Source organism: Cynocephalus volans, chromosome 5 (genome assembly GCF_027409185.1).
Source record: "Cynocephalus volans isolate mCynVol1 chromosome 5, mCynVol1.pri, whole genome shotgun sequence".
Lineage (NCBI taxonomy): Eukaryota > Metazoa > Chordata > Mammalia > Dermoptera > Cynocephalidae > Cynocephalus > Cynocephalus volans.
In genome coordinates, this window is record NC_084464.1 from 119,104,984 (window position 1) to 119,132,610 (window position 27,627).

Consider the following 27,627-nt stretch of genomic DNA (forward strand, 5'->3'; position numbering starts at 1 on the left):
CTGGAGAGAGCAGATAATTTTCCCAATATGATGAATAAGTACACAGAAAAATAAAAATTTGACTCTAAAGTCCTTGGCCCTTTCTACAATGCCAGACTAAATGCGTAATATTTGTACTGTTATTCTTTCATAATAATTTTACGTTCAAATAAAAATTTATAGATCATTTTATATTAAAAAAATTTCAAAGTATAATTATCATTTAATAAGAGACTATAAGCACTACATACAAGTCTGGTGTTTGCAACTCTCTGAAAATTATGGCCTGCTTTTGCTCAAAGGAAAGCATGCCATTTTTGACTGCTACCCACTAGTCTCTTTGGTGCTCCTCTTTGACAGCAGTTAAAGGTTATACCTCAGTAGTTTCATATGTGCTTAACAATTCCTTAAAACTTATATCAGGTGCTCCTTTCCCACAGCTGCCATTCATCCCACTCTTGTTCTACTACTGGATGACAGCCATGTTGGGTTGAGAAAACACTAATTTAAGAGCCTGTGGTAACATCTTAGATCTCCCCTATCAGTTAATGCTTTAAAAACACCATTTTGGGGAGCTATATGGATAATGTAGCGATCTTCAGTAAAGCTCTAGATGACAGCATTAGATCCGTGAGTAGCTGTCACAAAGACAGATTTCAGGCTTAATATGAGCAAGAGCTTTCTAAAAATCAGCACTGTACAATGGAATGGAGTGGCTGAATATCAGCAAGTCCTTCCTTTAAAGCAATTATTTAAGTAGTGATGTTGTAGAGGAGATTCATGCATTATGTAGAGTTGAACCAATAAGCTATAAAATCATTTTCAACTCTCAGATTCAATTCCATACTGGCATACCATACTGATGATCCAAGAAACATCTCAATGTACTGCCAACACCTCTCTAATTCCCTCTCTCCTCAAAGGAAAAAAACAAAAGAACATAAAAATTTTAAGTACAATGGATAACAAATATGACTCCTGGATATGAATCCCAATTCTATAATTTATCTGCTCTGAGAAAATCCTTTAATCTCTAAAACCTTAGTTCACTAATACTATAGTTCTCTTTTAAGTAAGACAGTTGGGTTAGATGATTTCTTAGGGCCCTTTCAGTTCTAGTATTCTCTGACTAAAATTGATCCACTTCTAGCAGCATCTTTTCTGTAATATCTTTTAATTTGTATGTTTTGGTCATTAATGATGTTGCTTTCTAAGTGCTAGATACTGTTCTGACTACTTTACATGTATTAACATACTCAATCCTTACAGCTCTATTTGAATTTTTACCATACAGATGAAGATACTATAATACAGAGGACTTATGCTTTTCCATGCAGCCATGGAATAGAATAAACAAAATGGCCCTTTTTCAGTAAACCTGACTGAATGTTATCTATAAAAGTCCCAAATCAAAGGAAAAAAATATTTATCTATAAACTCTTTACTACTTGAGAAACTTTGTAGGGAAGTACAAAGTATTCAACAGATTCAGAAAGAAACAATTACTAGATCTGATTCTAATTACAAGGATACTTCAAAAAGTTTGTGGAAAAATGGAATTAAAAGATAATACAAGTCTTTTCATGAACTTTTTGAACTACCCTCATACATAAAGGGAATTTACCTGCTGGGAAAGAATGGTTACAGCTTCTTTATGCTTTGTGTCCCTTAGGTTAACTCCATTGACTGCCAGAATAGCATCCCCAACATGTAGCCCTGCACATCTATCAGCCGGTTGTCCTGGATGAATCTCAGAGATGAGGATTGGAACACCATGTTCTTTCCCACCCTAACAACAACAAAAAGAGGCAGTAAATTAGTTTACTCTTTGTAAAATACAGTCACAGACTATTCTAGAAATAAAATATTTTCTTAAAAATATATTTCAATAAGCACCTATATTATCTTTATAAATGCTGGGTGACACTTTGTTTGCTACTTAGGTAACAGTAAATAAATTATTCTGAGTATCAAAGAGTTACCTCTGGATAAAATGATTAATAGCATGTACTTTTCTAAAATACATTCCAGAGCCAAAAGAACTAAAATCCTAAAAACCAAAAAAAATTACAATTGGCTAAACTTTTAAACATAAATGAAAATACTTATGGATTAGTACTCCACAAGCACTATTATATTTTATATTTTATTAAATCTAAATTGCTATAAATGGCAAGAACAATTATTTAATGTACCACCAAAATAACTGTAAAATTATACAATGAATCTCTATTTCAGAAATGTTAAGATGTGAAAAATAAGCAATGCAGAATTGGAGAAATACAGTGTTTGGTACTATCCCTTTCTAACTTGTATCATAGTTATGTGTATGGGTGTGTGCATGCAAGTGTGTGTGTCTTATTTCTCCTACTAAAATTTATGTTCTTTGAGGACAGTGCATTAAAAAAATAAGTATTTAATGTAGATGAGATGAACTTTTTATTATAAGAAACATTTCTACATTGAGCAATGCCAGAAAACAAATGAACTTATGCAGTGCCTAAGTATTACCATGTGAAAATTAGAGTAAAACCACCTTATTCAGTAAAGTACTGAGACTACAACAAAATGACTCTAAATATATGTACTTTATAATAGACTGCTCTCAGGAATGTTGCCCAAGACAACCATTTTTAAAGGCATCAAATTAAAAAAGAATATATAATATCTGGACCCAAGAGCCAGTGAATCTGACAGCTAAAAAACAAGACAAGAAAAAGAACACATACCCTAGAAAGAATAATAATACAATCTGGAGCCATTTAATGCAAAAGAAAATAGCCATAGCTATTCCCAAAGGCTCCTAAAGACGTCACAGTATATGGTAGAGAACCATAACCTGAGTCATAACAAAAATGTTTACACAAAAGTGTTGATGTATTCTGAATATATTTTCTAAATAATTAAATTAAATTAAATTTAACTAAATAACTAAATTTAAACTAAATTTCAATCTCAATAACTAAAAAACTAAATTTAAATAACTTGATTTAAATCAAGTATTCTGGATATATTTTCTAAGTAACTAAATTTATCCCCATGGCCATACGAACTGATCATATGAACAGGGAGGTTGGTATTGGAATATCGCTGGTGGTTTTATGTTGACAATGGTAGGAATGAAGTTAATTGCTCCTAAGATAGAGGAGAAACCCACTAGGTGTAGAGAGAAGATTGTAAGGTCTATGGAAGCTCCAGCGTGGGCCAGATTCCCGGCTAAGGGGGGATAGATTTGGCCATGGGGATAAATTTAGTTATTTAGAAAACATATACAGAATACTTGATTCCCCAGTGATGTCCAACAAAGAAACATGATTATACTAGATTAACTGGAGAAAGGGAAACTTGAAGCACTACTTCTTACTGTAATTGAAATGCCAAGGCCTTCATGATCTTCCTTAAGGAGAAGAACTTTTCTAATTGGACCAACACCTTGGCTTTTCTTTAAGGAGTCTTGATCCTTATTGGAGAAAAAAAAAAAGAAGAAAAATTAGTATCATTTAAATAACATACCAAATAAAGTAATCTCATGCTATATAACTTGCTTTTAGAAATCTTTATTAATGTTTTGGTATGTGTACACAGTATAGTTAGTGTTAAAGAAAGTAATTAATAGGAAAAATGAAAATAGTTGTTCTGCTAATATGGTGAAATTTATACAAGGGTACTTCAAGAAGTTTATGGAAAGATTTGTATTATCTTTTAATTCTATCTTTCCACAAACTTTTTGAAGTACCCTCATGGATGATTTTCTCACCCTTTTGTCAACAATTCTCATATTGATACGTATCTTTTTAAATTGTAGGATATTACAAAAAGAATTATTGCCAGGAATTGACGAACCGATATCTTTAAGAAATAAAAGTGGTAACTGTCTGTCTTCTCTGGAAAATATCCTAAAGATCTACTTCTATTTTAACTGATTTGTAGAATTAGAAAACAAATTTCCAATAAGATCATTTATTACTTTTTCATTCCTTCATGCTCTTGTAGTCCACTTCTTAAATAAAGGTCCTTGTTCCATTAATAATTCTTCCTCTGGTACTTTTTACTCTTTCTCTCTCTACTAAACTCCTTTCCTATTCAGCAGATAAACAAATTCCAAGCCCCTTCCCCTTTAGAGTGGTGACCATGTACAAACACAAAACAAAAAAAACTTTCAATCCTCCACCATCTTCTTTAGCAACTATCCTCCTCCCTGTTTCCTTAACCTCCACACGATGTTCATCCTCACCGTATCTACTTCCTTGTCTCTGACATCCAATAGTCTGATCACTGTAATTAAAGTTTTGCCCCTACTCGCACCATTGGATTTTTCTTTCTGTGGCCATTGGTGACCAATATTGTTACATCCAATTAACACTTTTTAGTCACTACCCTACTTGAACCCTGCAGAAAACTGATCATGTTCACTGCCCCCTCCTTGAAACCCTCTCTTTTCCTTGGTTTCCATAACACCACTTTCCTAGGTAGCCTATATGTGACAGCTCCATCTAAGGATCCTTCCTTTAGTGATCATTTCCTTCCCTCACTCCTTAAGTTTCCATCCTTGGCTTCCTACTCTTTTTACTTTATATATACCTTCCCTGAGTAACATAACCAATCCTATGGTTTCCATTATAATAGATGGATGACTTCCCTAATATTTCACCAACTCAGACTTCTCTCCTGAATTCCAGAGTCTTATGTCCAACTGGCTATACCTTAGATGTCCCAATGGCACCTCAAACACTACAAATCTAAAACTGTGATCTCATCATCTTTACCCCAAAACTTTCCTTTTCCTCTATTTCCTTTATCATGGAGTGTCATATCTCACTCAGTCGCTCAAACCAAAAACCTAGACTCTTCCTTCTCATTCACCTACTTAACCAAAAGCCGTCAGTCACCAATCAAGTCCCCCAGATTCTGATTCTCTCAAACTTGTCCTTCCCCTCAAATGCTACCTCCCCTGCCCTCATCACTTTCTCCTTGTATTATTAGCATTATATCTTTCTAATGTATTGCCTCAACTCCAGTTTAGCCCTCTTCCAATACATCCTCCTCACTATATCAAGGTCACTGACAGAAAAAATATATAAATCTTATTAAATCTGCTATTTTATTTAAAAGTTCCATGATTATCAGGTTAAAGTTAAAACACCTTTATTTATCATAAAATAACTTTGGTCATCTGGCCACTGCCTCATATTTATGCCATATTTATGCCAGCCTCATATTTAGCCACTTTCATAGGCACGCTTTTATACTTGGACCACCTAACACAAACTACTTTGTCTTCTTCCTATCCTCTCCATTTCCCAAATCTACTTCCTAGAGGAGACAATGTCATAAGTGCTTATGGCAGTCCCCAGTCCTCTTCCATCAACTCTAGGTACATACCAATTCCTCTCACATTAATCTTTGCAGAGGAACAAATTATTTTACTATTTAAGGCCACACTTATCTGGTACTACCTAAGATATGTGAGCCACGATATACCAGTTAGATAAGCTTTCATATATTAAGGCTTGCATCATCAAGCAGCTGTTTAATGAAATTTAGTAAAAATTTATCCAGATAGAAAAGAAAGCTCCTGTGTGATGGTGGCTACAGAAGTAGATGATTGGACACAGATCTCAAATTCCATCTTATTCCAGGACCAAACAGATGCAAATGTTAGTACAGAAACTACTTAGATTTAGTCACCAAAAATTCCCTTAAAAGAACTGCACAAAAATATCTGCTAATTTGTCATTATGAACACACACTCTCAACTAAGCTTAAAACAAATTTAAGCATGCCCAATCATGATCCAGGAAAATTTTGAAAAATGATCCAAAGTACTAGCAATATGCTTTCGCTATCAGTGGCTCACTGTCTGCAGAAATATCACTCTGAGGGCATCAGTAAGTCTGTGAAGAGCCACCAAAATTTCTATGGGTTGCTGAAACTTTAAATTTGTATCTATTTTAAGTAAGTTGAATCTCATTTTCACACTTTAAGTAAAGGTTTTAAATGCTACTCAAATAAAAGAAAGAATGGAAAAGACTACAATTAAAGAAAGAAGAGGCTGAGGGGGAAGCAGCAGCAAAGCAAACGTACGTGGCCTGGTGGTGCTTGCATCGGTCGTTTCAAGTCATTACGTCCTCTACAGGCTCTGATCACAGTTTTGTGACGATGCAAATGTATTTCAGCTTCTAACTGGTTCCAAAGCTTATCATGAGCAGGTCCCTTCATATCTCGTCCTAGTAATTGTATTTGTTGAACTCTTCATATTGGGAAGAGAGTTCATTTAGTTAGTTTTTCATTATGCTTACTATAGAGAGAATTCAATAGAATTAATGAACTTAAGTAGCTTTTCAATAAATCTCGATTTGTGATAAAAGTTCCTGATGCCTTTCAGATTTATAACTATATGAAAAGATATGAAAACTTTGAAAAGAACAGATATCTTCAAGGCAAAACCAGTAAAAAAAAAATTTTTTTTAAAAAGGAATGAATGAGACCTCCTTTAGTCATATACCTGATTCAAATACATCCAAAAAACAGTTTATGAGATTAATGTCAATTAACATGTGTTTTACGTCTTGCACGCAACAAGGTAGCTAACTGAACTCAGATACTATTAAATACTAGCTTTTAGATGCGATTAACTATACAAAATATTTCTTCTAATGACAGTGTCTTTTTATAAAATGATCATTTTAAATGTGGTAAAAGTTATTAGAAAATTTGTACTTTAAGAGGATATAAATTTTTCTTTTTGCTCTGTATCAGTTCTTAATTGAAACATTAAAACAATGAGCATAAAATGACTTAGAAAATAATAAATCACCAAAGTTTGTGAAAAATTTATTTAACAAAATGAATGCAATCAGAATGCCGTGTATTATTATAATAAAATCAGTCATTAATTCAACATTTTTTTTTGAAGAGCAAGAAAGATCATAGAAAGAATTTCTCATAGAAGTTCTGCTATACGTGTGAACATCATGTTATGTTATCGTGTCAAGGTAGGAAATAGCTGAAAAGTGCTGCTCTACAGAGTGATTACCATTTGATAGTAAGTTACTATTTGTGTGCGTTTGTATATGTAAACCATATTTATTTGGTACAGATAAATAAATCTGCAATATATAATGGTGTCAATATTAATTTAACAACAGTAAGCTATAACCAATTACAAAATAGTTCTGAAAGTAAAGATTAATGTTTCATTTACCACAAGAGATAAGAGGCAACCTCATTAAATACCTGATTTCATCACCTAAGAGTACAAGCATACCATTTTTTACACACCTTCCTGCCAGTTCCTTATCCAAGTACTTGGCAGCCAGTCTTGCACCATAAACTTCAGCCTGGAGAACAGCTATATGTCTACGAAGGGCCTCGTTCTCCTTTCTCAATAATTTCACTTCAGCTTCAAGTTGAGTCTCTTTCATTTTTTCTTTTTTGTTTGCTTCAAGCTCTCTTTCCTATTGTAATTTTTTTAAAAAACATAAATTAATGAAAATACTTAATTTTAAGACTCTTAGCAGTATATCATGTTCCTTAAGATACACAGAAGCAAATGTCTGTCTATAACGCCAACAATAAAAGCATATGATAAAAATTGCTACTTTATCTCTATAAAATGGACCACAAAGGTTTGGATCTGTTTTTTCTTAACTAGCTATTTAATTTCTATCACAAGTTTATAACATCTTGGAACCACTTCTAGATAAGATAATTTGCATGCCATGGGGCACCCCAATATTGAGGATTGTTAGAGAAATAGTCTACTCTAAACTCATATTACCACATATTAATATGAGTAACTTCAGTGAATAATTGAATCTGCTATTTACTTTCTAAAAATGACTGAAGAAACTAGACTAATATAAAAATAATCATTCTGGTGTTTGTTCCCAAACACCAAATTAAGTGTAATGCAACAACTCTATAAGGCAAGTCAAAAGCATTCAGTTACACAGAAATACATTTTATAGCTATTTATCTTGAACAAATACAAGAAACTTACAATGCTTAAATTAGAAGAGATGTTCTAATTTTAAAAAAAAAACAATTTATAGTCATAGAGAACTGCTGGTAAAAACTGCATCAAAACATTAAGACATTAAAATTTTTATAGATGAGCATATCTATGGTACAGATTATCACTGAACTTTGGGATCTGTCTGTATGTTAAAGTGGATGTAGGACTGTTTTCTCAGGAAAACATTAGCCTCCTTTGCCTCCTAAGAAGTAGGATGATTATCCATTTTTAGCTCTCATAAAAGGATGCCATCCTAAGCTCAACTTGGTAGACAGTCTATACATGTGAATCTATAGGTGTTAGAGAGAAAACATAACCTCAAGATCTTTGCCCTCAAATTTCTATCACAAGTTTATATATGAGAAATTATGTTCAATATAAAAAGTATAAAGTACAGTCTGTCTACTCCTATAAATCAAGGGATACAAATGTAAATGCCTTCAGGACCTGAGCACAGAACAGATAGGCGGGTACAAGAAAAAATAAAGTACAAACTGGAAGGTACAAAGTCCTGCCACAAAGCAGGCAAATTTTAAGTCAAATATGCACACAAACTGTGTGGCCAAACAAACCATTCTCAGAGTTGAATAATGACTCCAATAGATATTTTAAGTGTCATTTTTGATCAAAAGTACCCAAACACTGTAAACTTGCATTTATCCTAGGTACAACTGCTTTTACTTTGTTAGACTTACAAAATTCACAAATCCTACGAAAATATGGTTGTATTTGTTTGCAAGATGTGGAAGACAGTGTTCACTACACCACCATGTCCCCTTTATGAGAACTTAAATAAAAATTTGCCTTAGCACCAGGAAAAACTGTTTCTCTTCAGGAAATGGCAAATAGTTTTGTTTCTATTATATGGGCACTGATTATTGTAAGTAATTATTTCCCTTTTTATTCTGAATATTGAGAAGAAAAGAAACAAATTCAAGCAAACTTTTAGCAACTCATGGAAAATATCTTGGTACTAATTTAACTATCTGCTTCGGTCTACTGTTTTGACCAACATTAAAATATGATACACGAGAATACAAGGCAGCAAATACCATAATCTTAAAAAACATATACATATATATTTTTTAAATAAATAAACACACACACACACACAAGGGGTCTTCAAAAAGTTCATGGAAAGATTTGTACTATCGTTTCTATTTTTTCCATGAACTTTTTGAAGTACCTTGTAAACATACATTAGCTAAAACTAATGACAACTACCAAATGCAGAATATATTTCTCACGTCTTTGATTAATAAAAATAAAGATATTTGTTATACATGTGACAAACAGAAGGAAGATTAGCAGGCTTTCTTCCATAAAAAAAACATAACCATCAGAACACAATTCCTAGATACAAGTATTGTTTTTGGAGGATTTGAAAAACTAATAAACTAGAATCCTCCTTTTACAACAATTTGGAGTTATGAAAATCTCAGTATATTTCAGAACCTATTTTCTAAAAGGGCAGGTATCAGTTCCATAAGAAACCACAGTTTGGATAACATGAAAAAAAAATTTTTTTATGACATTTATTGAAGTTTATACTATTTCAGAAAAAGCATTCCTGGAAGACCAAGATTTATTTGGTCTATGGGCTAAATAACTTTATATTGAGCATAACCTACTTTCAATTACTTTAATGAGCTATTTATACTATATTATATGAAGTATGAGAAATATATTAAGCTACCACATTGTCTTAACGGTTCAAATCCCTGACGAATCTGACAAACTCTAAGGCCTGAAATTAACAGATGTAAGCAAGGATTAGGATGAAGAAAACTGAAGTTAATCACTTCTAGATTTAAAGGAAAAAATATTTTTTGTTTCTTAATTAAAGTGTTTATTATTAGGTAACAACAAAGAAGTTTGTTTTATATTTTATATCCAAAAAGTATATCTTCAAAAGAAGTAAAGACATAAAACAGATTGGAACCAGATTAGGTAGTGGGAAAAATATTAGGAATTTATATATTGTTCTTTTTCTAAAATAAATTCTGGTAAAGCATTTTAAAATTCAGTTGTTTTGAAGGCCACACAATTATTCTCAAGACTGTTGAAAAGTTGTAACACATGCAATGGGTGGAAAAGAAAACAACATGCTCATTCTTTTTCTGGGAATAAACTCACATAGAAACTTAAGGGGGTTAAAAACTAGGCCTGCTTAATATATCTCCAATACTCTCAAGTGGGAAAACCAATTGCTCTTTTGAAGTAAAGGTTTGAGCAAGTTAGAAGCATCAGAAGTTGTCAAAAATTGATGGGCTCTGCAAATAATGGCTACAAATCACAAGTAAAAGAAAAATCTTTAACAACATGCAGTGAGAAAAGAAAAATTGGCCACACACTGAACTTTTCAGGTATTGAAACATTAAAAAACTGCCATCATTAACAGCATTTTCAAATACAAAGAGTGACAACATGTAATGTGCAAAAAACACACTAAGAACACTTCAGCATGACATATTAAAGCAAAACAGAAACGACATACTTACCAGCTCCTCCACAGAGGGGACAGACTTCAGATATAAGAAAAAAGTTTTATAATTAGAAAAAACATCAAATAAATGAATTTAGCTAGTGGTATAATTATTATAAGAAAAATTCCCACATGTTGAATATCACTTGCGTGAAGTTCATTAGAACAAATATAAATGTATTTGCAAATCTATAAACAATAGTAATAAGTGTATTTGCAAATCTATAAACAATAGTAACCATATAGTATTAGACTAAAAATTTTTGTGTTATCAAAATTAGTCAACACAATTGGTTCAGTGTTCTTTGCACTATAGCATCCTGTTTCCAATATAATGTTAAAACTTTAGGTAAATTCTTTTCTAGTGTAAATGTGGATTGTTTCTCAATGTTAATATCAAATATCTCAAAGAAGCAATTATGATCTGCCTTTTATTTTAGTTAAATAAAACACTACCAACTTAGATTCATATAATCTCAGAATTTAAGAGAACTTTAAGAGAACTTAAACATTCATTTACATAAATTCCAACATATCAATATTAGAAACTAATTAACCAAACAAAATTAACACAAGTAAAACTTAAAATGCATTACTCTCATTATATCAACAGCATTTCATGTCCTGCCTCTTCCAAGCTATATCTGTCTTATTTATTGCTGTGTCCCTATACAGTTAACAAAATGTCTGGTACATAGTACACATGTAATACATAGGAGGTTAAACTTAAATAAGATAGAAAAAAATTATTTTTCTATTTAAACAACCTACATTGATTAAGACAGTAGTGGATAAATATGGTAAATTCATATAATGAAACAATATGAGAACATTACAAAGTGTTCAGTGCAGGGAATATGCTTACAATATATTAAGAGCAAAAGAATGTCCTACTAGTTGGTCCACAATTCTGTTTTTCACTTCTTCCTTATTAACAGAACTCCAATTTTACTGGAGGTGGCCGTATGACCAACAAAGAGACTGACATGCAGCTAAGGATAGCCAGTGACATGCTGGCAGAAAATACTGAGGAGAATTTCATGAAAAGTTCTTTAAAGAAGGCTAACATGGCTGAAAAGCAAATTTTTGCCTTTCCCTTAGATTCTCCCTTCTTCCTCCTTGGAATGCAGACATGAAGAAATTCGAGGATGGAGACCATGAGCTAAAAATGGCAGAGCACAGTAACAGGAAGAACTTGGATACTTATTGTCTGTGGAGCTGCTGTATCAGCTCTGGACTGTTTCAGGGTTCTTTTGAGAGAAAAATAACTACTACCCAAGAATAATCCTAATGTTACTTGGGATGTTACGGCTAAATTTAATCCAGACTGATATAGTAGGGCAGAAAATTATTTACATGTTATAATCACTAATATCTTTTAAGTATTTATACATATATTTTTAAATAGAAAAAAATTATATTCTGTCAGTTGGTTATTAATATTATCACTGATTATCTCTAGGTGATGAGATTGTGGATGATCATGATGACCATAAACTTTATATTTCCTGTACTTTCTAAATCCCCACAATGAGCACATATTACATTTTATAACTAAAAAGCCTCATTAAAAATTGTCCTCCACTCCCTCTAAAATGCATGTTAAGTATATGTCACCCTCTAAGCTACTTACCAATTTTGCCTTAATAGTACCAGAGTCAACACTTTGACCAGTTTTCGCATGAAGTTGAAGCTGAACAGAGTGCAACTGTAAAAGCTGATCATGTACTTCTTTCTCCAACACAACTTTCTCTGCTTGTGTCTCTGTCAGTTCAGATTTCAGATCCACCAACTGTGCCTTATAAAACAATAATAAAAAAATTAAGTGTGCTTAATTTTCCTTATTTTGACTCTAACAATTATTATTCAAGAATGACAATAGAGATGTTTACCATCTGACAGAAATATAGGACATCCCTCTAAACTGACATAAAATTAACAGTACAAGTGAGATACTTGAGTGGCAAGAGAACTCTACTATAAATAATATCTTCTAATAACACAGAATGCTACTTCCATTTTACTTTGCTCACTTTAAGAAGTCTTCTCACTGTTTCACCTTTATCTGCAAAGCTTATGAAAATATGTAAGTATGGGATGGTTCATCATACTATAGAGACAATATGTGTCATGTGGCCCACTAACAATAATAGTGTATTAGAGCAGAGGCCAATAAGTGATGTTCTGTCTTCCACCGAGAGAATACTACCCAAATCAGCCTAATCACGATCTTGTAAAGTTATTTAAGTGCTAAGTTATCAGCTACTGAGACCACACACAGTAAGCCTAAAGAACAAAGTTAACTGTAAGTTTTCAGTTACCACATAGCAAAACAACTCATCAGGACTACTTACCCATTCAATTTGAAAGTTTTTCATTTTTGCACAATTGATATATTGTTTTATAATTGTGCACAGGACAGGATAATCCTTTAAAAATTACAGACCACAATTATTTGCCCTTGAGAAGCTTTCATAGCAACTGGAGTGACAAATGTGTATGTTAATCAACTTTAAAAAAATGTAGGAAATTTCAGATATATATAGAATTGGCCCAGTCCCAAGGAATTAAAAGTAAAGGAAGGCTTAAAGGTTAGCGAGGAAGATTCATACGGAAAGTGAGTTTAGAAGAGTTTGAAGGAAAATGACATGAACAAAGTAGCAGTAATGAAATCTAGAGATGGGAAGAAGACTAGTGATGGAGTTTGGATGTGTTGTCCCCTCCAAAACTCATGTGGAAATTTGATCTCCAATGTGGCAGTGTTGGAAACTGATTGAGTCATGCGGGCGGATCCCTCATGAAAGGATTAATGCTCTCCCTGGGGGAGGAGGGATTAATAAGTGAGTTTTCGCTCTATTAGTTCCCACGAGAGCTCGTTGCTTAAAAAGACCCTGGCACCTTCTCTCTCTCTCGTTTACTCTCTGCTTCCTCTCGCCATGTGATCTGCTTGTACCCACTGGCTGCCTGCCACTTTCCGCCATGAGTAGAAGCAGCCTGAGGCCCATGCCAGATGCAGCTATCCCAGAATCATAAGCCAAATAAAACTCTTTCCTTATAAATTACCCAGTCTCTGGTATTTCTGTTATAGCAACACAAAACGGACTAAAACAACTAGCAAAGGTAAAGAGCCAGAGAGACTGGAAGAACCTTAGGTAAATTCTCTGAGTATAAACAAGGACCAGGGAATTGGAATGTATCTCTATACCAACTGTACAAAGCAGTGCCTAGTACATAAAAGATGCTCAATGAGTAATAATAAAGTTGAAATGAATTCAATTTTTATTTATTCATTTATTTTTATTTTTTTAACTTTTATTTTGTCGATATACATAGTGGTTGATTATTGTTGCCCCTTACCAAAACCACCCTCCCTCCTCCCTCTCCTCCCTCCCCCCCAACAATGTCCTTTCTGTTTGCTTGTAGTATCAACTTCACGTAATTGTGGTTGTTATATCTTCTTCCCCCTCCCCTGGTTTTTTTTCTGTGTGTGTGTGTGTGTGAATTTATATATTAATTTTTAGCTCCCACCAGTAAGTGAGAACATGTGGTATTTCTCTTTCTGTGCCTGACTTGTTTCACTTAATATAATTCTCTCAAGATCCATCCATGTTGATGCAAATGGCGTATTTCATTCGTTTTTATAGCTGAGTAGTATTCCATTGTGTAGATGTACCACATTTTCCATATCCAGTCATCCGATGATGGACATTTGGGCTGGTTCCAACTCTTGGCTATTGCAAAGAGTCCTGCGATGAACACTGGGGAACAGGTATACCTTCGACTTGATGATTTCCATTCCTCTGGGTATACTCCCAGCAGTGGGATAGCTGGGTCGTATGGAAAATCTATCTGCAATTGTTTGAGGAACCTCCATACCATTTTCCATAGAGGCTGCACCATTTTGCAGTACCACCAACAATGTATGAGTTCCTTTTTCTCCACAACCTCGCCAGCATTTATCGTTCAGAGTCTTTTGGATTTTAGCCATCCTAACTGGGGTGAGACGGTATGTCAGTGTGGTTTTGAATTGCATTTCCTGGATGCTGAGTGATGAGGAGCATTTTTTCATATGTCTGTTGGCCATTTGTATATCTTCCTTAGAGAAATGCCTACTTAGCTCTTTTGCCCATTTTTTAATTGGGTTGCTTGTTTTTTTCTTGTAAAGTTGTTTGAGTTCCTTATATATTCTGGATATTAATCCTTTGTCAGATGTATATTTTGCAAATATTTTCTCCCACTCTTTTGGTTGTCTAATTCTGTTAATTGTTTCTTTTGCTGTGCAGAAGCTTTTTAGTTTGATATAATCCCATTTGTTTATTTTTCCTTTGGTTGCCCATGCTTTTGGGGTCGTATTCATGAAGTCTGTGTCCAGTCCTATTTCCTGAAGTGTTTCTCCTATGTTTTCTTTAAGAAGTTTTATTGTTTCAGGGTGTATATTTAAATCCTTAATCCATTTTGAGTTGATTTTAGTATACGGTGAGAGGTATGGATCTAGTTTCATTCTCCTGCATATGGATATCCAGTTATCCCAGCATCATTTGCTGTAGAGGCAGTCTCTTCCCCAGTGAATAGGCTTGGTGCCTTTGTCAAAGATCAGATGGCAGTAAGTGTGTGGGTAGATTTCTGGATTCTCTATTTTATTCCATTGATCAGTGTGTCTGTTTTTATGCCAGTACCATACTGTTTTGGTTATTATAGCTTTGTAGTATAGCTTAAAGTCAGGTAGTGTTATGCCTCCAGCTCTATTTTTTTCGCTCAGCATTGCTTTGGCTACGCATGGTCTTTTATTATTCCATATAAATGTCTGGATAGTTCTTTCCATTTCTGAGAAAAATGTTTTCGGAATTTTGATGGGGATTGCATTGAATTTGTATATCACTTTGGGTAGTATGGACATTTCACTATGTTGATCATTCCAATCCAAGAGCATGGGATATCTTTCCATCTTCTTGAATCCTCTCTAATTTCTCTCAGCAGTGGTTTGTAGTTCTTGTTATAGAGATTTTTCACATCCTTGGTTAACTCAATTCCTAAGTATTTTATTTTTTTGGTGGCTATTGTAAATGGGCAGGCTTTCTTGATTTCTCGTTCTGCATGTTCACTATTGGAGAAAAGAAATGCTACTGATTTTTGTGTGTTGATTTTGTATCCTGCTACTGTGCTGCAATCATTTATCAATTCCAAGAGTTTTTTTGTAGAGGTTTTAGGCTGTTCGATATATAGGATCATGTCATCTGCAAACAGGGACAGTTTGACTGCATCTTTTCCAATCTGGATGCCCTTTGTTTCCTTCTCTTCTTTGATTGCTCTGGCTAGTACATCCAACACTATGTTGAATAGGAGTGGTGAGAGTGGGCATCCTTGTCTAGTTCCTGTTCTTAAAGGAAAACCTTTCAGCTTTTGCCCATTCAGGATGATATTAGCAGTGGGTTTGTCATATATGGCTTCAATTATGTTAAGATACTTTCCCGCTATACCTAACTTATAGAGGGTCTTTGTCATGAATGAGTGCTGAACTTTATCGAATGCTTTTTCAGCATCTATAGAGATGATCATATGGTCCTTGGGTTTGACTTTATTAATATGGTGTATCACATTTATTGATTTGCGTATGTTGAACCAACCTTGCATCCCTGGGATGAATCCCACTTGATCATGGTGAATAATTTTACGTATGTGCTGCTGTATTCTGTTTGCTAGTATTTTAGTGAGGATTTTTGCATCTATATTCATCAAGGATATCGGTCTGTAGTTTTCTTTTTTGGTTATATCTTTACCTGGTTTTGGTATCAGGATGATGTTTGCTTCATAGAATGAGTTTGGGAGATTTGTGTCTGTTTCAATCTTTTGGAATAGTTTGTCAAGAATCGGTGTCATTTCCTCTTTGAATGTTTGGTAAAATTCTGCTGTGAATCCTTCTGGTCCTGGGCTTTTCTTTGTTGGGAGCCTTCTGATAACAGCTTCAATCTCCTTTATTGTTATTGGTCTGCTCAAATTTTCTACATCTTCATGGTTCAGTTTTGGAAGCTTGTGTGTGTCCAGAAATTTATCCATTTCCTCCAGATTTTCAAATTTGTTGGTGTATAGTTGTTTACAGTAGTCTTGAATGTTTCCTTGTATTTCAGATGAATCAGTTGTAATATCGCCTTTTTCATTTCTAATTTTTGTTATTTGAATCTTCTCTCTTCTTTTTTTGTTAGCCATGCTAATGGTTTGTCAATTTTAATTATCTTTTCAAAAAGCCAACTTTTTGATTCACTGATCTTTTGTATTGTTTTTTGGATTTCAATTTCATTCAGTTCTGCTCTGATCTTAATGATTTCTTTCCGTCTGCTAACTTAAGGTTTGGATTGGTCTTGTTTTTCTAGTTCTTTAACGTGAATTGTTAGTTTGTTCACTTGCCATCTTTACATTCTTCTGAGGTGAGCATTTAATGCAATAAATTTCCCCCTTAATCCTGCTTTTGCAGTATCCCACAGGTTTTGGTATGATGTATCATTATTTTCATTAGTTTCAATAAACTTTTTGATTTCCTGCTTGATTTCTTCTTGGATCTATATGTCATTAAGTAGAATGCTGTTTAATTTCCATGTGTTTGTATAGTTTCCAGAGTTTCGTTTGTTATTAATTTCTAGTTTTAATCCATTGTGGTCCGAGAAAATACATGGGATAATTCCAATTCTTTTGAATTTATTGAGACTTGATTTGTGACCTAATATGTGATCTATCCTGGAGAATGATCCATGTGCTGATGAGAAGAATGAATATTCTGAGGTTGTTGGGTGGAATGTTCTGTAGATATCTGCCAATTCCAATTGGTCTAGAGTATTGTTTAGATCTTGTGTTTCTCTGCTGATTCATTGCCTAGATGATCTGTCTAATATTGACAGTGGGGTGTTCAGGTCCCCTGCCATTATGGTATTAGTGTCTATTTCCTTCTTTAGGTCTAATAGAGTTTGTTTTATAAATCTGGCTGCTCCAACATTGGGTGCGTACATATTTATGATTGTTATGTCTTCTTGATGGATCAGTCCTTTTATCATTAAGTAGTGTCCCTCACTGTCTCTTTTTATGGTTTTTAGTTTAAAGTCTATTTTGTCAGATATAAGAATAGCTACTCCAGCTCGTTTTTCTTTTCTGTTTGCATGGTAAATCTTTTTCCATCCTTTCACTCTTAGTCTATGTGAATCTTTATGGGTGAGGTGGGTCTCTTGTAGGCAGCATATAGTTGGGTCCTCCTTTTTAATCCAGTCAGGCAGTTTGTGTCTTTTGATTGGGGAATTTAAGCCTCTTACATTAAGAATTGTTATTGAAAGGTGTTGATTTATTCCTAGCATTTAATTGGTTGTTTGTTTGTCTTAGGTGTCTTTTGTTCCTTGCTTTCCGATTTACTGTTTGGTTTCTATATTTGTTGGTTCCTTAGGTTGTAGATAGCGTTTTTGTTTGTTTGTTTTCTCTTCATGAATGCCATTTTTATTATACTAGTGGGTTTTGATTTTTCTTGGATTCTTACGACAGTGGTAGTTATTTTTCAGGAACCAAACCCAGTACTCCCTTGAGGATTTCTTGTAAGGGTGGTCGTGTGGTAGTGAACTCCTGCAGTTTTTGTTTGTCTGAGAAATATACTATTTGCCCAGGGCCGAGCCCGTGGCGCACTTGGTAGAGTGCTGCGCTGGCAGCGCGGCGACGCTCCCGCCACGGGTTCGGATCCTATATAGGACTGACCGGTGCACTCACTGGCTGAGTGCCGGTCACGAAAAAACGACAAATATACTATTTGCCCTTCATTTCGGAAGGATAGCCTTGCAGGGTAGAGTATTCTTGGCTGGCAATCTTTGTCTTTTAGTATTTTGAATATATCATCTCATTCCTTTCTAGCTTTTAATGTTTGTGATGAAAAGTCTGATGTTAGCCTGATTGGGGCTCCCTTATAGGCGATTTGACGCTTCTCTCCTGCAGCTTTTAACATCCTCTCTTTGGATCTAAGTTTTGCCATTTTGACTATAACATGTGTTAGAGAGGGCCTTTTTGGGTTGAATACGTTTGGAGATCATTGAGCTTTCTGGATCTGAAGATCTGTGATTTTTCCTATACCTGGGAAGTTTTCTGCCACTATTTTGTTGAATATGTTTTCAATTCAGTCTCTGTTTTCCTCCCCTTCTGGGATACCCATGACTCGGATATTTGAGCACTTAAGGTTGTCTGATATCTCTCTCAGATTTTCTTCAATGCCTTTGATTCTTTTTTCTTTTTTTTTTTTGTCTGCTTGTGTTATTTCAAACAGCCCATCTTCAAGTTCAGAGGTTCTCTCTTCAACTTCGACAAGCCTGCTGGATAAACTCTCCATTGTGTTTTTTATTTTGCTGAATAACTTCTTCAGTTCAGCAAGTTCTGCTACATTTTTTTTTTCAGGACATTGATTTCCTTGTACATTTCCTCTTTCAGGTCCTGTATACTTTTCCTTGTTTCATCATTATGTCTAGCTGAGTTTTCTTGTATCTCATTCAGTTTCCTTAGAATTATCACTCGAAATTCCTTGTCAGTCATTTCAAGGGCTTCCTGTTCTATAGGATCTGGAGTCTGAGATTTATTATCTTTGGGTGGTGTACTTTCTTGATTTTTTGTATTACTGGTATCTTTTTTCTGATGTTTATTCATTGTGCCAGGGCGTTTCACAGTCCACCAGTTTGAGACTATTGACTAACTAAGATGTTGCTATGGTTGCCAATTTGATATGGCTACCTCCGTGACTGCTCAGTTGGCCTCTAGTGTCTCGTGTGTGTGGTTGCCTTGGGTCTTGAGCCTCTCCGGGGAGCCACCTCTCTGGTCAGCCTGGACTCTGCTGGGCTGCTGGATCATGGGGCGGTACCGCAGGGTGTGTGGTCTCTGCTGAGCTTCCACTTCCCATGCAGGACTTCTCGCTGTTCCATGCGCTCTGGCCTGGGCTGTTGGATCGTGCAGTGGCGACCCCAAAGGTTGTGTGGTTTCTGTCGAGTCTCTGCCTCCCTATCCGGACGTCTCCCCGCTCTGTGCGCACTGGGCTGGGCTGGGACGTGTCTTCTGCAGCCCTCATCTATCAGCCGGGTGCGGTGGACAGGCTTCACCGAGCCGGGCCGGAGCCGTCACCACCTGAGAAAATGGAGGCAGCCACGGGGCCGGTGAGTGGCCCGGTGGGGCAGGCGGAAGCCGGGCGGACGTCCGCACCCCAAGCAGGGCCAGGCTGGGGGTCACTCACAGGGCTGTGCCCGGGTCGGGCGCCTCCCTCTCTGCCTCTGTGTCATCACCATCCCCGTTCTTGGCCACCGCCTCAGGCTGCTCACTCGGTCCTGCGGCGCAGCTCGGGTGCTCCCAGGGATCTTCTTTTATGCCGGCCTGAAACCTCGAATCCTGAATAGGGCAGCTGGCTGCCTTCAGCGCGGCCCCAGCCTCTGGGATCCTGGCAGTGTCAACAGCAGCCCCGGTGTCGTGTTCCCTGTTTAGAGACTCGCTTTTGCAGCTAAGAAACAGTTCTTTTCCTGCTCCATACTTCAGAGCTTTTGCCTGTAAATGAGGCAGCCTCTCCTGCCAATGGTAAAGTGGTGGTCAGCCCCCACGACCGGCCACCAGCAGCGGTCCTCCCTTAAGAGATGGCTAGAGGAAGGTCCACAAGTTTCCCGGCTGCCTAATGCCCAGTGGCCGCCTTTTCCACCTCAGCTACTCCGCGCCAACCGCCGCAGCCACCGCCATCTTAGGATCCTGGAATGAATTCTAATACTAGTCCTGTGATCTGAACAAAACATTGTGTCTCAAGTCTCCTCAATTTTAAAATAGGGATATTATCTATGGCTTTGACTATTCTCCTAAGGTTATTAATCTTATATACAAAAGAACTTTCTAGAATATGCAATGCTATTGTCAAGGATATCAGACCACCTAGAGGGATTGTCTATTGACAAACTGGGTGAGACTGGATAAGAAACGTGAGGCAGGATACAACGAATGGCTTTGGATGATAGCCAAAACTAATATTTAATGTGATAGGAAATCACCACATGCTCTCAAATCACATTTTCGGTTTTACTTTTAATAACACCTTTATTGAGATATAATTCAAAACCATAAAATTCATTCTCTTAAAGTGTACAATTTAGTGGTTTTTAGTATATTCACAGAGTTTTGCAACTATCTTTACGACATAATTTTGAAACATTTTCTCTCAATGACATTTTAACGACATGATATTTGCAGGTAAGGAGGTGAAGACAAGGACACTATAGCAACATCCTATTTGTAGCTTTCTAAATGACAAGTCATCATGATAACTTTGTAAATGGAAATAAAGGATTTTAAAATGCTGAAAAGAAACCATTAGCAATACTTAGTTACTGTGTTGTCCAATACAGTGGATGTCCAGTGAAGATCAGGCCAACAATAACTCAAATATTTCAAGTTTAGAGAACAGCGAAGCCACTGAAGAAGACAGTACGACTAGGATGATAGTTTATTTAGACATGAAAGAGGAAGAAAAAAGATAAATTTAAGTTTTAGACTTGCTGATTTTTGTGTGAACTATGATATAATCAACAGGAACTATCCCACAGAAGGGTGTAAATAAAGAAACAAGTGAAAGGTTGGGACTTGGTTTGGGTCTAGACACACAGAGATGTGAATTGATAGTCTACGACTGAGTTACAGGGAGAATAGAGCGTCAGGAACTGGGTTTGCCTGAGAGGTAGAAGTGACATGCTATAAACCAAACCAAAATACGGCATAAAATAAATACTGTGCTATACCTTGCTTTTTTTTTTTTTTTTTTACTTCCTGGAGATCACTCCATATCAGTAGAGCTTCCTCATCCCTTTTTTATAACTTTTTTATTCGTGTATCAACTTACATCAGAAAAGTATAAAAATAACAAAGTACAGAAAATAAACATACCCATTTTACTACTCCCCAGATCAAGAAAACAAAACAAGGGCAGTATTAGCACTCAGACACTCCTTGTTACAAGCTCTCAATCACTACCTCCACTTTCATCCACAAAGGTAACCATCAGACTAATACTATGACTTCTACCATCATGGAAAGCTTTGCCTTTTTTGGACTGTAATATAAATAAAATCATACAGTATACATTCATTATTATGTCTGGCTTTTGCCTCAAGACTATGTTTATGAGTTTCATTCATATTGTTTTGTGTAGCTGCACTTCATTCATTTTCATTGCTACAAGGTAATTGCTAAATAAATATATCACAATGTATTAATTTCATTCTACTTTTGACAGGCATTTGTGCTGTTTCCAGTTTTTGACTATTAAAATGATGTTGCTATGTACTTGTTTTTAGATACATATTTAATACAGGAGGGAAACTTCCAGGTCATAGAGTACTTATATCTTAACCTCAGTAGAAAAGGCCAGTTTTCCAAGTGACTATAGCAACTGTCGTGCCCACCATGTATGAGAACTCATATCTTCACACCCTTGCCTTCACCTGGCATTGTTAGTCTTTTTAATTTTAGTCATTCTGGTAGAAATGTGGTAGCATTTTGCTGTGGTTTTTATTAAACCTTCCTGATTGGTAATAAGGTTGATCACCTTTTCATATGTTTATTGACCACTATTTGAATATTCTCTGTTGTGAAGTGCCTGTTAAAGTCTCTTGCCTATTTTCCTAGAGTTGTCCATATTTTTCTCATTGCTTTGTTTCTGTCTCCACACACATACAGAGAGAAAGAAAGAGGAAGAGAACAAGAACTCCTTTATTGGGTATGAGTTATCAATACCTTCTCCCATTCTGCAGCTTCTTTTCACTGTACTAAAGGTGTTTTTTTTTTTTTTTTTTTTGATGAACAGAGTACTTAATTTTAATGTCAATAGTTTTTTCTCCCACATTAAATGCTTTTTGTCCTGAATTCAACATTATCTGGTATCAAGTTTGTAATCCCTGCTTTCACTTTATTTGTATTTACTTGGTATAATTTTGTCTGGTCTTTAATTTTTAAGCTTTTGTGATATTTCTCATGTTATGCTTTATATAGCACACACACATAAAATCTTCTCTTGGCTGGATTTAAAAATATATATTTTAGTATTTTGGAAGCTCTGTATCTTTGTTCTAATGATTACTGTTACATAACATCCTAATTTTCTCTTTAGATATTATCCCTTCTATGAGTAGTCATGCAATTAGCTAGTAGCATCATTCTCCCTTCCGTCCCTCTTCTCCAGCATTTAATAAAGTATTATCTTTCTATTCCCAGCTAATATCTATGATCAATCATCAAACTTACACACTTTCAAAATACTCTTTTCTCCCATTTTGAGTTGCGCTATATCTATATGGCAGAACATATGGCATATAACATTTAAATATTATTCTATTATCTTTAAGTCCAATAGTTTTAGTCCCACTATTCAATATATTCTATGCTCACCACCAGACCTTTTACCAAAGATGCTCCTATGATTTCAGCTCATTCTCTAGGCTAGTAGATTTCTCAGAAAAGTCTCACAACAAAATTCCCTGAGATCTGGCATATTCATGACTATTTATAGTCTTTATACTTGAAATCAATTTGGCTGGGTATAAAATTTGGGGCCCGTATTTTCTTTCTTTGAGTAATTTATATATATTGCCCCATTGGCTTCTGGTATGAAACACTGCTATTAAGAAGTCCAGTCCTAGTCTTTGCTTTCTTTTACAAATGACCTGGTCTTTTGTCTGGATTCTCAAAACTCTATGCTTCATTTTTTAAAGCCAGAATCTTACTAAAATATATCTCGGTGTTAATCATTCTAGGTCCCTGTGTGCCCTTTCAATATGCAGAGTCAATCTTGTGTTATTTCAGGAATGTTTTGTTGACAGATTTTTTAAAGAGTGAATTGGATGGATGGATGGATGGATAGAGTGCAGCCTTTTAACCCCAAAGTTGTGGGTTTGAATCCCAATACTGACCAGCCACACACACACACACAAAAAAGTGAATTGGCTGGTAATTTGTTTTATTGAGGTGAAATTCACATAACATTAAATTAACCATTTTAAAGTGAAACAATTCAGTGGCATTTACTACATTAAAAGTATTTGTGCCTGCCACCTGTATCTAGTTCCAAAACATTTTAATAACCCCAAAAGAAAGCCCTATACCTGATAATCAGCCAGTCCCCATTCTCCCCTCCCCAACCCCTCACCCATTGTCTTCTGGCAACCACCAATCTGAATTTTGTCTCTGCGGATTTAACTATTCCTGATATTTCACAAAAATGGAAGCATATGGTATGTGATCTTTTGTGTCTGGCTTCTTTTGTTTAGCATGTTTTCAAGGTTCATTCATGCTAGAGCATCTATCAATACTTCATTCCTTTTTATGGCTGAATAATATTCCATGGTATGTATATACTACAATATATTTATCCATTCATCAGCTGACGGACATTTGGCTATTACGGTCCATTCATAGATGGACTTTTGGCTATTATCAACAGAGCTGCTATGAACAAGCATGTGCACGTATTTACCTGTTTGCAATTTTTTTAGGTATACCTAGCAGTGGAATTGCTGGGTCATATGGTGTATTAGTCTGTTTTTGTTACTTATAAGAAGGTTCACTGAACTGGGTGATTTATAAAGAAAAATGGAATTTATTGCTTACATTTTCTGAGGCTGGGAAGTCCAAAGTCCATCTGGTGGTGGTTACAGTGACCCAGGGGTCTCACATTACAAGATGGTGGAAGCAGAGAGAGAGCAGAGAGAGGAAGACATACTCTCTTCTTTTAAAGCCCTCAGACCCATGCCCCTGACCACCATTTTTAATCCATTCACTATGGCATGGTTCTACAATCCAATCACCTAACAGCTCCACCTTTCAATTACTGTAATAGGATTTCCCACCCTCTTAACAGTCACAGTGGGGGCTAAGTTTCTAATACATAAAACCTGGGGGACACAATTCAAGCTTCAGTGAGTTTGGGGGGGACATAATTCAATCCACTACATATGGTAATTCTATGCTTAATTTTTTAAGGAACTGTCAAACCGTTTTCCACAGTGGCTGAGCCATTTTACATTCCCACTAGCAATACATGAGAGTTTGTTGATAGTAGTCTTGAATATTTGTGTTGTTTCATGCTTCTTCAGGGACTCCGATTATACTAATATTAATTATTCTTTTCTCATCTTTCATATGTGTATTTTTCTTTCAAATCCTTTTTGTCTCGTATATCTTCTTTTTCTTGCTGTATTTACTGTATTGCTTGTTATTTTGTGTTCCTTCTAGTTTAGTTTCCATTCTGAATTTATTTTTCCCCTAATTCTTTTCAGAGCTCTGCAAGCATTCTTTTTTAAAAAAGAAATTTACTTATTTATGTTGAGGGGTTAGAAATCTTGATTCTCATTTGATTTTAGAATAGGGCTTTTAGGTAAATGTATGCATAGGGCAAAAGCCCTCAGGTAGGGGGCCACAGCCCAAAGATAGCATGGCAAAAGCCATCTAATCAACTCTAATCACTGTTTAGATATGGGATTGCATGCTTTAATGTTTTTAGAGATAACAGGTGGTTGTCATGCCAATCCTGTTAACAGATTTTAAGAATTGCTGAAGGGAAAGTTGTGGAAAAATGTTTGCTAGAGACAAGCTATCTGTTGGGGGAAACTTTAGAGATAATTGGATTTAGACTTTTTCATAAGGATGTAACTTTTCCTTAAGGAGAGGTTATACTTTACATAACGAGCCAGTTTGACCGACTTAGCTTTTCATTAATTGTACGTTGGAATGTCACTTTATTTTACTGATGTTACTAGTTTCCATTGTTAAGCTATACTTAGCCACAGATAACTTTTGTAACTCTGCCCATGTCCTTGTGTCCTTTTGTAATGACTGAATCAAATACATTTTCTTGTGAAACTTCCTTGTCTTTACAATAAAAGACAGAAGCTAACTTTGAATAGGGTTGTACCCAGCTTGCTCTGGGATACAGACCCTTCGGACTTCTCAACGCATTCATGGTGCTTTGAGTAATCCTTTTTGTGTCTCTGTTACACAGGGAGAAATGTGACATATTTATTCTTTTGACTCTTCCTATTTCTTAATTATGCTGTTTTATTCCACCAAATAATATTATTAATTTCCTTTAGTTTATTTTATAACATAGTTTACAGTTTTCATTGCCTTTATGGTCATACTTTTATAATATGCCTCCATTGTTTGTTATATTATTCTATTAATTTCTATCTTCTTTTGGATCTAGCACATTTTTATGGAATTCAAATGAAGTCCTATTCTGTTACTCATGTTTAAATGACAGGGGTTTCCATGTACATTTAGGAGGAGGCTTCCAAGTAGAGAGTTGCAGTGAACATTGGTCTCTTCATAGTTTGAGGCTCCGTCTTCTGGACTTAAAATGAACTATTTAAAACCATGACCTCTCTCTGTAGCCATAACCACTGTTTTGAAATCTACCTATGTATCACCACCCCACCCCCCATCTTGAATACAAACTTTCTGTGACCTTCAAATTTTGTATTTCTGCTCTGCTCAGTTGGGATTCTACTACTAGCAGTATTTCTTTAGACTTGGAATCTGTCTTTCTTGAAAATAGTTTCTGTTGGAAATTTCTGATTTTCCTTCAGCCTCTTGGTGTGACCCCATGGTCTGTTTTTCATTCACATGGAGGTAGTTTTGCTAGCTGTTCTCAGATCCACCTGCTCAAGGTTCCCACTCAAAGTGATGTTCTCTCCTTTTGGGATTTGTTGGTGATTTCTGTGTTTTGGGGCACCCTCTTTTTATTCCTTCTGCCATACAGGTGCTCTTCCCTTCACATGAGATTTGGGTGGGTCCTCCTACCCCAAACTACCCATATTCTGGGGTTTCTGAGGATAATTCCTTATCTAGTTTTACTGCGAGCCTGTCATTGGGGTTTTTTTCTTTTGTGGTTCTAGTTGTTCTGTCTGTTTTTACAAATGATTTTTTAAGAAGTTAAAACTATGACTTCATTGTGATCTTCCTCAGACCAGAAGACCTCAGCTCACATAGTTGCACTGTAAAAAGAAAGCTGTGATATTTTAGCCCAGTGCAGTGCAACAGAAATATAATACTAGCCACATATGTAATTTAAATTTTTCTAGTAGCCACATTTTAAAAAGTAAAGAGAAACAGGCGAAATAAATGTTTATATCACATTCTATTTAACCTAACATATCCAAAAAAATTATAACTTAAACGTATAAACAATATAACAATTATAGAGATATTACAGTCTTTTTCCATCCTAAGTATTCTAAATCCATTGTATATATAATCCTTATAGCACATCTCCATCTGGACCAGCCATATTTCAAGTACTCAATAGCCACAACAGGCTAGTAATGTATATTGGATAGCACAGGTCTAGCCCCTTTATTATGATTCTAAAGCAGTAACAATTTCATTAAGATTTAAATGCTAAAAGAAATAAATAATACTAGTAATTGAATCTGTTCTTTATATATAATAAACATACAAAAAAATAAAGCAGAACTTCATATCCATTGTCTTCTAGAAGAGTAAGTAATAGTTTTTATACCACACCTTTCAAAAACCCTAACTAAAAAATTTAGAGAAAAAACATACAATATTTCTGTATGATTCAAATGTCTTACAGACTTTCATCCATTTAATAAATTGTCCACCAAAGAAAAAACCATAAGTACTTAAAATCACCTGTTACTAGATGATGTGCAGTGTACCTCGAAAACTATTCCCTTAAAGTACAATTAAGCCTGGTCTAGAAAGTCCTTAGTTAAAGCAAATGAACAAACAAACAAAAAACATCTATAGGGTTTTATGATTTTTTGAAACAAAATAACTGCAAAAATAAAATAAGTATTTGAATGATATGTGCACTTTGAGCAATATGTGCACAGAAATAGTTTTAATTCAGCCATTTAATCTATGACAACCCCCGCCTCTTTTTTCACTACACTGACTTCCATTCTGTATTTGTCTTATTGTTCCTTTGTGGTGTTGTCTGATATATTCCTCTATTTCTTATATTGCCTGTAAACTGGAAGTTAGACCTACAAGTTTAATTATATTCATGTAAAACTTGTCAGCAAGAACACAGCGTAGGTATGCTATGTGTTTCACCAACAGGCATATGTTGTCTGTTGCCCCACTATGATTTATC

General features: G+C 35.3%; 1 protein-coding gene across 1 annotated transcript in view; it reads right to left on the reverse strand.

The window, feature by feature from the left end:
* Positions 1 to 27,627, reverse strand: part of GOPC (golgi associated PDZ and coiled-coil motif containing) — a 47,582-nt gene that overhangs the window by 6,648 nt on the left and 13,307 nt on the right. Inside the window, exons 2-7 of the mRNA XM_063096881.1 lie at positions 12,115 to 12,279; positions 10,498 to 10,521; positions 7,261 to 7,436; positions 6,064 to 6,229; positions 3,344 to 3,439; positions 1,604 to 1,768 (exon numbers count right to left, since the gene is read on the reverse strand). Of these exons, the coding sequence (XP_062952951.1) occupies positions 1,604 to 1,768; positions 3,344 to 3,439; positions 6,064 to 6,229; positions 7,261 to 7,436; positions 10,498 to 10,521; positions 12,115 to 12,279 (792 nt within the window). The remainder of the gene's footprint in view (positions 1 to 1,603; positions 1,769 to 3,343; positions 3,440 to 6,063; positions 6,230 to 7,260; positions 7,437 to 10,497; positions 10,522 to 12,114; positions 12,280 to 27,627) is intronic.